This window comes from Lepidochelys olivacea, assembly GCF_965140295.1.
Source record: "Lepidochelys olivacea isolate rLepOli2 genome assembly, chromosome: 1".
NCBI classification, from domain to species: Eukaryota; Metazoa; Chordata; order Testudines; family Cheloniidae; genus Lepidochelys; species Lepidochelys olivacea.
Window position 1 is genome coordinate 234394676 of NC_140411.1, and position 13653 is coordinate 234408328.

General features: G+C 41.7%; 1 protein-coding gene across 5 annotated transcripts in view; it reads right to left on the reverse strand.

Annotated features, from left to right (window-relative positions):
* Nucleotides 1-13653, reverse strand: part of C2CD5 (C2 calcium dependent domain containing 5) — a 143066-nt gene that overhangs the window by 114329 nt on the left and 15084 nt on the right. For all 5 annotated transcript variants that reach the window (XM_084620513.1, XM_084620517.1, XM_084620514.1 and 2 more), the window contains 4 exons: nt 7210-7296; nt 5224-5395; nt 2172-2267; nt 688-843 (listed from right to left, as the gene is read on the reverse strand). In XM_084620513.1, coding sequence (XP_084476639.1) covers nt 688-843; nt 2172-2267; nt 5224-5395; nt 7210-7296 — 511 coding nt within the window. The remainder of the gene's footprint in view (nt 1-687; nt 844-2171; nt 2268-5223; nt 5396-7209; nt 7297-13653) is intronic.

Sequence of the window (13653 nt, forward strand, 5' to 3'; positions counted from 1 at the left end):
CCAACATTTGCTGGTTATTGGCATTTTCAGGCATGGGTGTTGAATTTGGCCTATATATGCTGCTTCGGTACCAAACCAGAAAACTAGCAGGCATCACTTTCCCCTGTTTGGTGAGCGGGCTTAGTACTTTGTTCTCCTTATGGGAAGAAAGGAATCGTAAGCCATGATTTTTCCACAATGGTCAAACCCCCCTTGCCAGGAGAAGAAGGTACCAAACTTTGGTGCCATGGTGGTAGCCAATACCAAGATGGTCTTCGATGCTGGGTCTTTGATAGTGTCAAGGATCTTCTGTCAATAACGACCTTGGGAGGTGCGTGCCAGTTGATAGGGCACAGGCTGACACAGGCTCAGCAGAGTCAGATCTTCTAGGAATAGGATCCTCTCTCTTTGGGTCTTCAGTTCCCCTCATGGATTGTTCAAGGAGGTATAGCTTTGAACAGGTGTTCCTGGGACTTCCTTTTCCTCACTGAGAATGACCAACAAACTGAGCAATAGTCTGGCACATGGCTCCCACCAATGCAGAACTGAGAGTGGGCATGGCCATCGGTGACTGTCCCTGATAGAAGTAAATATATTACAACTAAAATAAAAATTAAATATACACATCCTCTCCCTTAATAATTAATAACTATAGACTTTAAAAAATAGCAGCAAATCAATATTATGGTTGAACTTATTTATTAATACCTGACATTAGTGAAATAAGTCTTTGTCTAGCCTCATTTGATGCCCTTGGTGTACGGATTCGGTCTATCCATTGGTATTCAGGGTCTTCATTAACGACCAGCTCTTCCACAAATCCATGAATTACTACAGCTCTATAACACTTTGGAATAGATGTGGCTGTTGAAAAGATACATAAATATGTAATATACAAGTCTAGAAACGAAGTATTTAAAGAGTATTTAAAAAGTTCTTAAAAAAAAAAATATGCCTAGATAGACATCTGAGTGATTCTCTTCACAACAGATTTTAGGGCATACTAAACAGTTTTACTAAGAATCTTACTGGTGCCTGCTGGAATTACTGCCTGAAGTTGTACCCTTGTTTCAACATATACATTCATAAAGCTCTTTCACTAGTACAGATTTTACATAAAATATGCACACAAAGTAACATTACATGCACATATTCACAAACAGGCTTTGCTGCGAATGTAAAGTAACCAGAAAAAAATATCAGATGAATAAATGAATTTGAGATACTTTAAAGCAGTTGCTTAAAAAAAGAAATGGTCTGCTGCAGATGTTCTTATATAACCAAACAATAATGCAATTCAGAATTCAAATTGGACCTTTTGTTTTGCTACTGGCTTTAGTGTGATCTGGACTGGGCCTTGAAGGAGAGTTGAGGAATGGAGAAAGGGAACAGAAACTAGAAGAATAGAAAAGCAGCCTTGAAAAGAATGACACACACCTGTAGCTGCTCAAAACTCTATTTTTCATTAGTTCTAGTATACCACATAGACTTGTACCAAGGACTATCTGGGCCTTAAAATGCGTCTTGGGATTTCACAGGACTATTAGGCCCCAAATCAGTAAAACACTTAAGGCCTGTGCTCAGCTCACATTGGCTTAAGCTTTGCTGAACTGGGGCTTTATACAATAAATCAAATAAGGGCTCTGATCCAAAGATCATTGCAGATAATGAGTCTTCCACGCTCTCTTGATTTCAGCAGGATTTGGATCAAGCCATAAATCAGTTTGTTCATACATAAATGACCTGGAACTGGGCTAGTCAAAATCTGCTATAGTTCATTCTATCAGAAAAGAAACATTTTAACAATTATGAAGATAAGAGGATGATGAAAACTACATCTTTTCACTGCTTCACTGCAAATACAGCATGATTCTTGTCACTACTGTGAATAAACACTTTATTGAAGAAAAACAACATCTTTTTCTGAGTGATGGAAGGAAAACAATGCACTTTGCATTTCCTCTCCTCAAGAAATGTTACCTCCAAAGAAGATACAAATAACAGAGCACAAGTCTCCATTAACAACGATTAATCCATACTATTGTCTTAGTATGGGTAGAAGAGACACTTATTTTAATTTGGGAATCTTTAATTTCTCAGCTGTCCAATATTTTATATTCATAAATTAAAAAATAACTAAAAAAACCATTGCCACACAAGAGAACAATATAATGATTTATTTATTTACTCACTGCAAAAAAACTTGACTCCGCAGGATGACTGCCTAAAACGGTTTAAATCATTGAAGAGGTCTACTTTCACTACCACATTGATCTCCCCACGGATACCTGTCCATAAAAAAGGTGTGGTCGGTGAAATTTATATCAGAAAGAAGATACAGAAAGAATTAAATCTTCTCAACTATTTAATTTTTTTTACATTTTAATTATTTGTGTTAAAGCTAGGTATACTCCATAACGAATATCATCAATATATTTTTTCTTCAAAGAACTTGAAGCTAAATATTTCTGTTACAATATTTTCAGACCCCATATTAGAATTTTCCTCTCAAAAAAGGTCTCAAGACCATAACAGAATTACTCTCCGCAGTCCATTCTCGTTAAGGTATCCAGTATTCATTTCAGATTTATAATACCAACTCACAATGGTGTACTGAAAATTAGTTAATGTTTTTGCAACACTTGAACAAGAGAAGAACTTCATAACCAAGAGGTATTATTTTGGCAATTCGTTTTTCAAACAAAGCTTAATTTTTTAGCCATAATTTAAATTTTTTAATAAAGCTACATTTCTTCAGTGTACAACCATCAGCTTTGATTTCTTTTCTCTTCGTACCTACAGTGCCTACTCCACCATCTTCAGCTGTTCCTCATTCTTATTACTTTTTCTTGACTAACAAAATAATTTTGTGCAATACCACTTCACATCACTATAGCTGTTCATGTGCTGAAGACATCACAGTACAAAAAAAGTGAATAAAAACACTAGATGTAAATGACGGAATGGGACCTTCTTGATATCGGGCGTCCTGACCCAATTCTCTCAGAAGTCACTATGTCTACACTGGTACAGACAGAATGCCCAATTCAGTACAATAGCATCTTCATATATTTTTCTTCACATATTCACAATGACCACAAATCCAGAGATCAATTTGAACTCCATTAAATTTTCACTGTTATAATCTAACTCAGCCTTTGGTTTATTTTCCAAAGTAAAGTCAGTGATATACTGCATATTAGACTTTTACATCAGTAATCTCCAAAACTAGTTCTTTTCATGTAACAAATGTTTGGAGGAGAACAATAATTAGCTGTAAATTGACAATCATGTAAAACTTTTTAATGTAGTAAAAAAAAAACTCTACCGTCTATGCTTACATTCTGTTCCTAGAGTGGAATCCTGAAATCAATGGCAAAATTCCTATTAACTTCAATTTCATCCCAATTCTAAAATATTTTGAACAGATACATGTAGGACTAGAAAGACACTTTTTCTAGGGAAAAGGGAATTTCATCCTGTACTTTCTGTTGAAAATTTGTCACTTCCTCTCCCTTCATCCCAAATAAAGCTTGTCCAAACATACCAGAAGGAACACACAACAGATAGCCTTCTTAAAAATACATGTTTTCAGCAACAGCATGGTAATTGCAAAGGTACTGGTTTTGAGTTTTTTTGTTTGTTTATTTAAAAGATTTAACTACCTTGGTTTGAAAGCATTTAAAGCATTGTCTGTCAATTTTTTCACTTTTCTGAAATTTCATGAAGGACATTCTGCCAGATGCTATCCTCCAATAATAAATTCCTGTGACATAATTTGAGATCTCTCAACTGTACTGTATAATTGTTATTGCAATAAAAAAAAGAAAAGTATCCTACAATGTACCATATATACTCGCTCATAAACCAAATATTTTTGGTAAAAAATGACGTATCAAAGAGCAGGGGTCAGCTTATAAACGGGTCTACACCAAAATTTGATGATTTTAAACTCTATGAAATCATTGAATTGAATATTAATACACTGTCATTTTGTTTACCTGGACCGTCTGCAGGCATGGAGCTCCTCATTCCCTGTGGCTGCGGTTTGCCATTCCCAGCCAATGGGCAGAGACGGCTCTAGGTTTTCTGCCACGCCAAGCAAAGGTTTTGGCTGCCCCCCCCCCTTTTTTTCGCATTCCCCCAGCCCCGCCCCATTCCAACCCCTTCCCCGGCTGGCCTCCTCCCACGGGTGCGCTGCACTTCCCCTCCTACAACTGTTTCACGCGGCAAGCCTGGGAGGGAGTGGGGAGAAGCGGAGTGCTCAGGGGAACAGATGGAGTGGAGGTGAGCTAGCACAGGGAGGGCCGCAGGAAATAACCCTGGGGGGGGGCCCAGAAGAACCACTCCCCACCCCAACTCACCTCCATTCCACCGCCACCTCCTCCCGCGAGCGTGCCGCCGCTCTGCTTCTCCCCCCTACCTCCCAGGCTCGCCACGCGAAACAGCTGTTTCGCAGCAAGCCTCGGAGGGATGGAGGGAAGGAGGTGGGGAGAAGGGAAGCAGTGGCGGCACACTCAAGGGAGCAGGCAGAGGTGAAGCGGAGGTGAGCTAGGGCGGGGGGGCAAAGCGGGGAGTTGCCATTGGGTGCAGAGCACCCACGAAGTCAGTGCCTATAATGGCCGGTGCCGGCATGCCACCCCTGGAAATGTGCTGCCCCAAGCACGTGCTTGCTTTGCTGGTGCCTAGAGCCGGCCCTGCCAATGGGAGCTGCGGGAAGTGGTGCTACTCCTCGCAGCTCCCATTGGCTGGGAACTGCAAACCACGGCCACTGGGAGCTGAGGGGCTCCGTGCCTGCGAACGCTCCAGGTGAACAAAACGTCCCAACCTGCCAGCGGCTTACCCTGATGGGCCAGGAGCTGAAGTTTGCCAACCCCTGAAATATAGGGTCGGCTTACAAAAGGGTCATACAGTTTTAACCATTTTTACTTATCCATCTTGGGGGGAGGAGGGGGGTCGGCTTATAAACAAACAGGCTTTTATATATATATATACACATGGTATATATGATATACTGAGTATATACGGTAATTTTTCATTGGTTTTAAACAACATATTTACTTACCAGACTGTAAAGACTTAATAGGAGCTGTGTTTCAAATTATGTCAAAAGGAGCAGCACTTCAGGCAGCAATGCTAGGGTATTACAAACTTGCTGAAGACATCCTTAAAAAGAATATATTCCACCTTTCAAAGAAACTATGTCTAAAACAATTTTCTTTTTAAAAAGTCAGTAAGGCTTACCATGTATGGTATCATAAATTGGAAACCATCCTGAGATCACTGTAGCTGCCTCACTATAGAGCAAAGGATCAATATCAATGTACACTTTGCCAATGGCGTCATTAGCACTGTAGGTGTCATGATCTAGAACTGTGATCTGCAGGGGCTCATCTTGGAGGTCTTCATCATCTACCTAGAAACACATGTTAACATAAAACTTCAGTATATAATCAATACAAGGAAACTCTGCAGGAAAACGAAAGAATGAGAGTTTAGTTATATACAATAATATGTTTACACATAAAATTTGTAACTATTGTGACTTGTATACAAACAATACACTCATGGATTCTTCTCTCCCCAAAGTGACCATATTACTAAAGGACATCAGAGCCACAGGAAGGCAAGGCATGAATCACACACACTTTTAAAACTACCATTTAATCGTTTTTTATTCATGGTCTCCACACACACTCCCTTTACTCCAAAAAATTATTTTTGACAGGAAGCATCAAAAACATAAATAAGAACTCTCATCCCTTCAACTACAACAGCTGTACTACACACCATGATAAACACGTGTACTGATGTTCTGATTTTACCAAACATTTTTGAACTGGTTAGTGGTAAATAAATAAAGGCTTTCTATGCATCCTACAGAAAAACTCAGTAAGCTGGACATAAAACTTTACTAATGTCTAAAGTAGTTATTGTTATTCGACTATTTGAAATGTGGAATCCTGCTATCATTTTTTCAATGCTGTTCTTTTGCATTTCTCTCCCGAATACACTTTCCCGTGCAAAAAGACAGAATTTAGAAACTTCTGCTATACAGAAAAAGTTTTCATTCCACTAAGCTTAGCCAATTGTTTCACACACCCTCAAAGAGGCAAATCCCCAAAATCAAAGTATAAAAGTGAAAGCTGAATTAAAGAATGTTTCCACTTCACATTACTACATCTTAGCAATCACCATGGAAAGCACTATTTGATCCCACTAATTTATATTTGTCTTAAATATTTATAACATTACCAACTACTCTCTCACTATATGCAAGTACAATACAGAGGCATTTATGTCGTGTTCTCTTCGAATGACATTCCCCAACACTACTTAACACGTAAGTATGTAGCAGGGTAAGCCACCCATTTTTTAAACAGTTAAATAGCATTGGCTATGCCAGTCAAGTGTAATCATATTTTCTCCTTTTATTTTGGCATTACTGAAATAACAAGAATGCAACACAAGTGATTTATTCAGAGCAGAACGTCAAAAGCCAACTATGATGCTGCTGTATTCAGCTTCAAGTAAACTGGTACAGTTCTGCGAGCTGATGAAGACTTACTGAAAAGCACTGAGTGCTCATAGCAACTTTTGAAGATAATGAGAGTTGACGGTGCTTGATAAATAGTAGGGGAAATATAGTGCTTTTTGCAATCAGGCCCCAACATTACGTTTTATAATTTTGTAACTTTTTAAAATGTGATGCCTGATAAAGAAATAATACAGAAGACAGAAAATTGCCTGCTTCTTTCACGATATATAACATTAGTAAATCTAACATATTCCAAAAGCAAACTCACTTTTCATATTCAAATTAAAATCTTCCTGTTTCTTGCATTTTTATTAACTATGTGGGTACTTGAAAGAAGCCTATTTAATTAGCATCTTACAATTTGTTTTCCTATTTCAGCTTCACCCATTTCTAGAACTACCGTATCAACTGCATAATGCTTGGTTCAACTGGTAAAAACCCATGTAGCCAATCCTGCAAAACTGTATTTACACAACAACTCTCAATGAAGTCAGTGGGATAGTTCCTGCAAGTGATACTACCTTTCGAAGTGTTTGCAGGAGAGGTTTCTATATTACCAACTATTTTTACAATACCTTGACTCCCAAATGCACACATTTTATTTTGAGACCAGAATTATTTGACTAAAACTTTCTAAATCAAATATCCATACAAATATATATACACAGATGACATTTTATAAAAATACTTACCTCAAATTTAAACCATTCTGAGTTCCACTGAGGATTGAGGGATTTGGGGTACACATCTGTCTTAAATGTGGTATTTCCAAATTTTACCTAAAAATACAAGCAAACATTCAATGACAAATAAAATAATATAATTTATTAGTACTTAGTCATTTATTTCCGAGTATACTGCTAGTTAGCTACTGTCACAGATCCACAGGATCAAGCTATATCCCAGCTTTTAAACAGTCTCTTGGAGGAATCCCTTTAGTGTGTCAGAGCCCCAAGGCACCTCACTCTTTCTTCACAGTAGGCTATGCAGCCTCACTGCCTCTGATACTGAGCCTTTGGGCTCCTGCGCTACTGCTTCACAGCATGAGCTCTTCCAGATAGTCCAGTTTAGACAGACTCCTGGTTAAAAACCTGAATGCTCTTCAAGGACTAATGCACCTCTGGAAGTATTCACAATGGCACCACACAGCATTTCTAAAAACAGAGGAGGCTTTGTTACTCAACTGGAACACAACACTGGAAGTCCTTATGTTAGCACAGAGAAACAAAGGTTAAAAACATGGTGCATCTTCCCAAGCCAGAGCCATCCACCAGCCAAACTGTAGAGCAGGGGTGGCCAAACCGTGGCTCGCAAGCCACATGTAGCTCTTTTACTATTAAAGTGCAGCTTGCGGAGCTCCCCCTGTAACCCTCCCCCCATTCTCCATCTACCAGACTGGCGGGGGAAACTCAGGATCTCTGCCTTGCAGTGGGGTGGTGGGGTAGCGGCTTCTGCCCAGTGGGGAGGGGGTTCTCGGGGGTTCTGCCCAGCGGGGTGCACCTGCCAGGGTTCGAGGCTTCAGCAGGTGTGGGGCTGAAACTCCGAGCCCTGGAAGGTGTGCCCCAGCTCTCAAACTTCTGAAGATTACCACACGTTGCTCGAAGGGTCAGTAAATTTGGCCACCCCTGCTGTAGAGGATTCCGTCTTAGGCTCTTTTTCTCTCTGACTCTGTAGTTAGTCTCAGGTGACACCAGCCAGGTTCTCCCAGAAGCCAGCCCTTTACCCCCTGCCAAATTCTTTGCTCCTGAGTTGGGGTCTCTGCTCAGCGGAGGGAACCTCTTCCATCCTCTAGGTCATTGGTTGGTAGCTGTGAATGTACTGGTCACTGGAGCTTTCCATTGTCTCTTCTGAATTTTGCATTGATAAGGATCACTTTCAGCAGGTCTCAGCCAATTCCTTAAATCAGTGGTTCTCAACCAGAGTACGTGTGCCCCTGGGGGTATGCAGGAGTCTTCTGGGGGGGTATATTAACTCATCTACATATTTGCCTACTTTTACAACAGGCTACATAAAAAGCACTAGCGAAGTCAGCACAAACGAAAATTTCATATGACTTGTTTATACTGCTCTATATACTATACACTGAACTGTAAGTACAATATTTATATAAAAAGAAAAGGAGTACTTGTGACACCTTAGAGACTAACAAATTTATTTGAGTATAAGCTTTCGTGAGCTACAGCTCACTTCATTGGACTACTGAATGCATCCGATGAAGTGAGCTGTAGCTCACGAAAGCTTATACTCAAATAAATTTGTTAGTCTCTAAGGTGCCACAAGTACTCCTTTTCTTTTTGCGAATACAGACTAACACGGCTGCTACTCTGAAATTTGTCAATATTTATATAGCAATTGATTTTATAATTATATGGTTAAAATTAGAAAGTAAGCAATTTTTCATTAATAGTGTGCTGTGACACTTGAATTTTTATGTCTGATTTTGTAAGCAAGTAGTTTTCAAGTGAGGTGAAACTTGGGGGTACACAAGGCCAATCAGACTCCTGAAAGTGGTACAGTCATCTTGAAAGATTGAGAACCACTGCCTTAAATGACTCCTTCACTGTGGCCCAGAGAGCAAGGCAACACCTACACCTCATTTCCTGTGCTGCCCCACAGCAGAATTAACCCTTCTCCCCACCTCCTCTCCTCCCCCCCACCCCCCTCCGATAGGAATGCAAAGTAAAGAGGGAACTGGGGTACACATAGGTGTCAAAAAAGATTATGAAAAATCCCCACTTCATCACATCTATATTAAATCTAAGCAAAGTGTATGCAATTTGTTTCAGATATATACTTCAGAATCACAGAATCTTTTTCCAGCTTCATGATTCAATTAACATGGATCACTAAGTGACTTGTTTACTTACTCCAATGGTCACACTTCTAATAAATTTCTCTCTGTCTCTACTATAACAGCTGATGTTTCTTTTCTCCTCTCCCACTCTATGTGTTCTCTTCATGATCACTTTATAATTCAATTTAAGCTACCACTCAAACCAGACAGCTGGTCCCTTGAAAGAAATCAGACTCAGAATTCATGTTCCAGTCCATGTGCACCCTATTTTGGTGTAATGAGGGCAGGGCTTCCCCAGGGAGAGATAAATGAGAGACAAAGCCAAGGTAACAGAGAGTTCAGAATCCAGATAATAAAGATATCAGAAGAACAGAGCTGCAAGAAAGAAATGCCCCAGACAGAGGAAGCAGTAAGAGTTCCCTAGTGAGCAGTGGAGCCAGATAAGGCTAGTGAAAGCAGAAGGCAATTAGAGGATCATCTACAAATTCCCCCAAACCACAGAGCCAAGGCTCGAGAGGGCTGAAGGCTATGAGGAACAGAGGGAGATGCCTGCTGACTCTCTGAGCCCGAGAACTGAAGTTGGAGGGGCAGAGAGGACTCAAGTCTGGGGAATGATGGAACTAGGTCCATGGTTTTTAGCTCAAAGCACGTTTGTGTCAACACATCAGCACAGTGCCAGCTGGCTGTATACCTCACAGGGCCTTCACCATCATGGCGGAGGCCACCTTACCCGCCACCTGTGGACTACGCAGGGCCACATGCTGCCACGAGCTGCACAAGCAGCCTGGCACCAGAGGTGGTGGTGGTGGCTGCTGCTGCGCTGCCTCCTTCCCTCCACTTAGGATTGCCACCTTTTCCACAGATCAAAAACCCAGACATCAGCGCTTGTCAAATGGCATCTGGACAGACAAGACGAAACCTGGACTGTCCGGGTGAAAACTGGATGGGTGGCAACCCTTCACTGGCCATAACCAGGGTGGATAAAAATCAAAGATTTTTTTTAAATCAAAAAAATTTGATTTTTTAATTTAAATCAGACTTTTTTGATAAAATGTTTTTGAGGAATTAAACTAAAGATAGGAACTAAAGATAGTTTTAATTAAGATACATTATAGCTCAAAGATATCTTAGGGATTATACATTCTAATTCTCTAGTATGAGACAATATATTCATGTAATGTTTAAGAAAAGTTTTATAAATGAGTTCCAAGAGTTCATGGATTAGGGACACAATTTTATGAGGTTCCAGGGGTTTCTGTATAGATTATTTAGGTTAATCTTTCTATCTACCCAATGGGGCTCAGTCTAGAACAGTGGTTCTCAAATTCGGGGCCAAACCTGCGGTCGCGGCACATAAACAAAAAGGCCCAGCCCGCCAGGGGCTTTCCCTGAACAAGCGACGCCACTAGTTTGAGAACCACTGCTCTAAAAGATACCATCAGAGATACTTAGTTTTGCAGTTCTCAAAGTGTGGATTTGTGTCTCCAAAGTTAATATGCTTGTTAACAGCAAAAATGTTTTAAATAAATAAATACATACATACACAGATGTGAGAAATAACAGACCTTATCACAGAATCATAGAATATCAGGGTTGGAAGGGACCCCAGAAGGTCATCTAGTCCAACCCCCTGCTCAAAGCAGGACCAATTCCCAGTTAAATCATCCCAGCCAGGGCTTTGTCAAGCCTGACCTTAAAAACCTCTAAGGAAGGAGATTCTACCACCTCCCTAGGTAACGCATTCCAGTGTTTCACCACCCTCTTAGTGAAAAAGTTTTTCCTAATATCCAATCTAAACCTCCCCCACTGCAACTTGAGACCATTACTCCTCGTTCTGTCATCTGCTACCATTGAGAACAGTCTAGAGCCATCCTCTTTGGAACCCCCTTTCAGGTAGCTGAAAGCAGCTATCAAATCCCCCCTCATTCTTCTCTTCTGCAGGCTAAACAATCCCAGCTCCCTCAGCCTCTCCTCATAACTCATGTGTTCCAGTCCCCTAATCATTTTTGTTGCCCTTCACTGGACTCTCTCCAATTTATCCACATCCTTCTTGTAGTGTGGGGCCCAAAACTGGACACAGTACTCCAGATGAGGCCTCACCAATGTCGAATAGAGGGGAACGATCACGTCCCTCGATCTGCTCGCTATGCCCCTACTTATACATCCCAAAATGCCATTGGCCTTCTTGGCAACAAGGGCACACTGCTGACTCATATCCAGCTTCTCGTCCACTGTCACCCCTAGGTCCTTTTCCGCAGAACTGCTGCCTAGCCATTCGGTCCCTAGTCTGTAGCTGTGCATTGGGTTCTTCCGTCCTAAGTGCAGGACCCTGCACTTATCCTTATTGAACCTCATCAGATTCCTTTTGGCCCAATCTTCCAATTGGTCTAGGTCCTTCTGTATCCTATCCCTCCCCTCCAGCGTATCTACCACTCCTCCCAGTTTAGTATCATCCGCAAATTTGCTGAGAGTGCAATCCACACCATCCTCCAGATCATTTATGAAGATATTGAATAAAACCGGCCCCAGGACCGACCCTTGGGGCACTCCACTTGATACCGGCTGCCAACTAGACATGGAGCCATTGATCACTACCCGTTGAGCCCGACAATCTAGCCAGCTTTCTACCCACCTTATAGTGCATTCATCCAGCCCATACTTCCTTAACTTGCTGACAAGAATACTGTGGGAGACCGTGTCAAAAGCTTTGCTAAAGTCAAGAAACAATACATCCACTGCTTTCCCTTCATCCACAGAACCAGTAATCTCATCATAAAAGGCGATTAGATTAGTCAGGCATGACCTTCCCTTGGTGAATCCATGCTGGCTGTTCCTGATCACTTTCCTCTCATGCAAGTGCTTCAGGATTGATTCTTTGAGGACCTGCTCCATGATTTTTCCAGGGACTGAGGTGAGGCTGACTGGCCTGTAGTTCCCAGGATCTTCCTTCTTCCCTTTTTTAAAGATTGGCACTACATTAGCCTTTTTCCAGTCATCCGGGACTTCCCCGGTTCGCCACGAGTTTTCAAAGATAATGGCCAGTGGCTCTGCAATCACAGCCGCCAATTCCTTCAGCACTCTCGGATGCAACTCGTCCGGCCCCATGGACTTGTGCACGTCCAGCTTTTCTAAATAGTCCCTAACCGCCTCTATCTCCACAGAGGGCTGGCCATCTCTTCCGCATTTTGTGATGCCCAGCACAGCAGTCTGGGAGCTGACCTTGTTAGTGAAAACAGAGGCAAAAAAAGCATTGAGTACATTAGCTTTTTCCACATCCTCTGTCACTAGGTTGCCTCCCTCATTCAGTAAGGGGCCCACACATTCCTTGGCTTTCTTCTTGTTGCCAACATACCTGAAGAAACCCTTCTTGTTACTCTTGACATCTCTGGCTAGCTGCAGCTCCAGGTGCGATTTGGCCCTCCTGATAACATTCCTACATGCCCGAGCAATATTTTTATACTCTTCCCTGGTCATATGTCCAACCTTCCACTTCCTGTAAGCTTCTTTTTTATGTTTAAGATCCGCTAGGATTTCACCATTAAGCCAAGCTGGTCGCCTGCCATATTTACTATTCTTTCGACTCATCGGGATGGTTTGTCCCTGTAACCTCAACAGGGATTCCTTGAAATACAGCCAGCTCTCCTGGACTCCTTTCCCCTTCAAGTTAGTCCCCCAGGGGATCCTGGCCATCCGTTCCCTGAGGGAGTCGAAGTCTGCTTTCCTGAAGTCCAGGGTCCGTATCCTGCTGCTTACCTTTCTTCCCTGCATCAGGATCCTGAACTCAACCAACTCATGGTCACTGCCTCCCAGATTCCCATCCACTTTTGCTTCCCCCACTAATTCTACCCGGTTTGTGAGCAGCAGGTCAAGAAAAGCGCCCCCCCTAGTTGGCTCCTCTAGCACTTGCGCCAGGAAATTGTCCCCTACGCTTTCCAAAAACTTCCTGGATTGTCTATGCACCGCTGTATTGCTCTCCCAGCAGATATCAGGAAAATTAAAGTCACCCATGAGAATCAGGGCATGCGATCTAGTAGCTTCCGTGAGCTGCCGGAAGAAAGCCTCATCCACCTGGTCCGGTGGTCTTAACCCTATTGTCCCTCTGCAAATTTGTGTACACAAGAGTCAATCCCTTACCTCTCTCTAAAAAGACAGGCATGTGTGCAAAATGCAAACAGTGCAACAAAGAAATGCAAGGCCTGATTGCCCGAATGAAACAACATCATGAGAAGTGTTCCTTCTCAGGAGGAAGCTGCGTTGAAGATGATGAAAGGAATATGTCTGAACATACAGGATCTTCAGGTTAGTAAACTTTTTTATTTCATACTTCTTTCTTACAAACTTC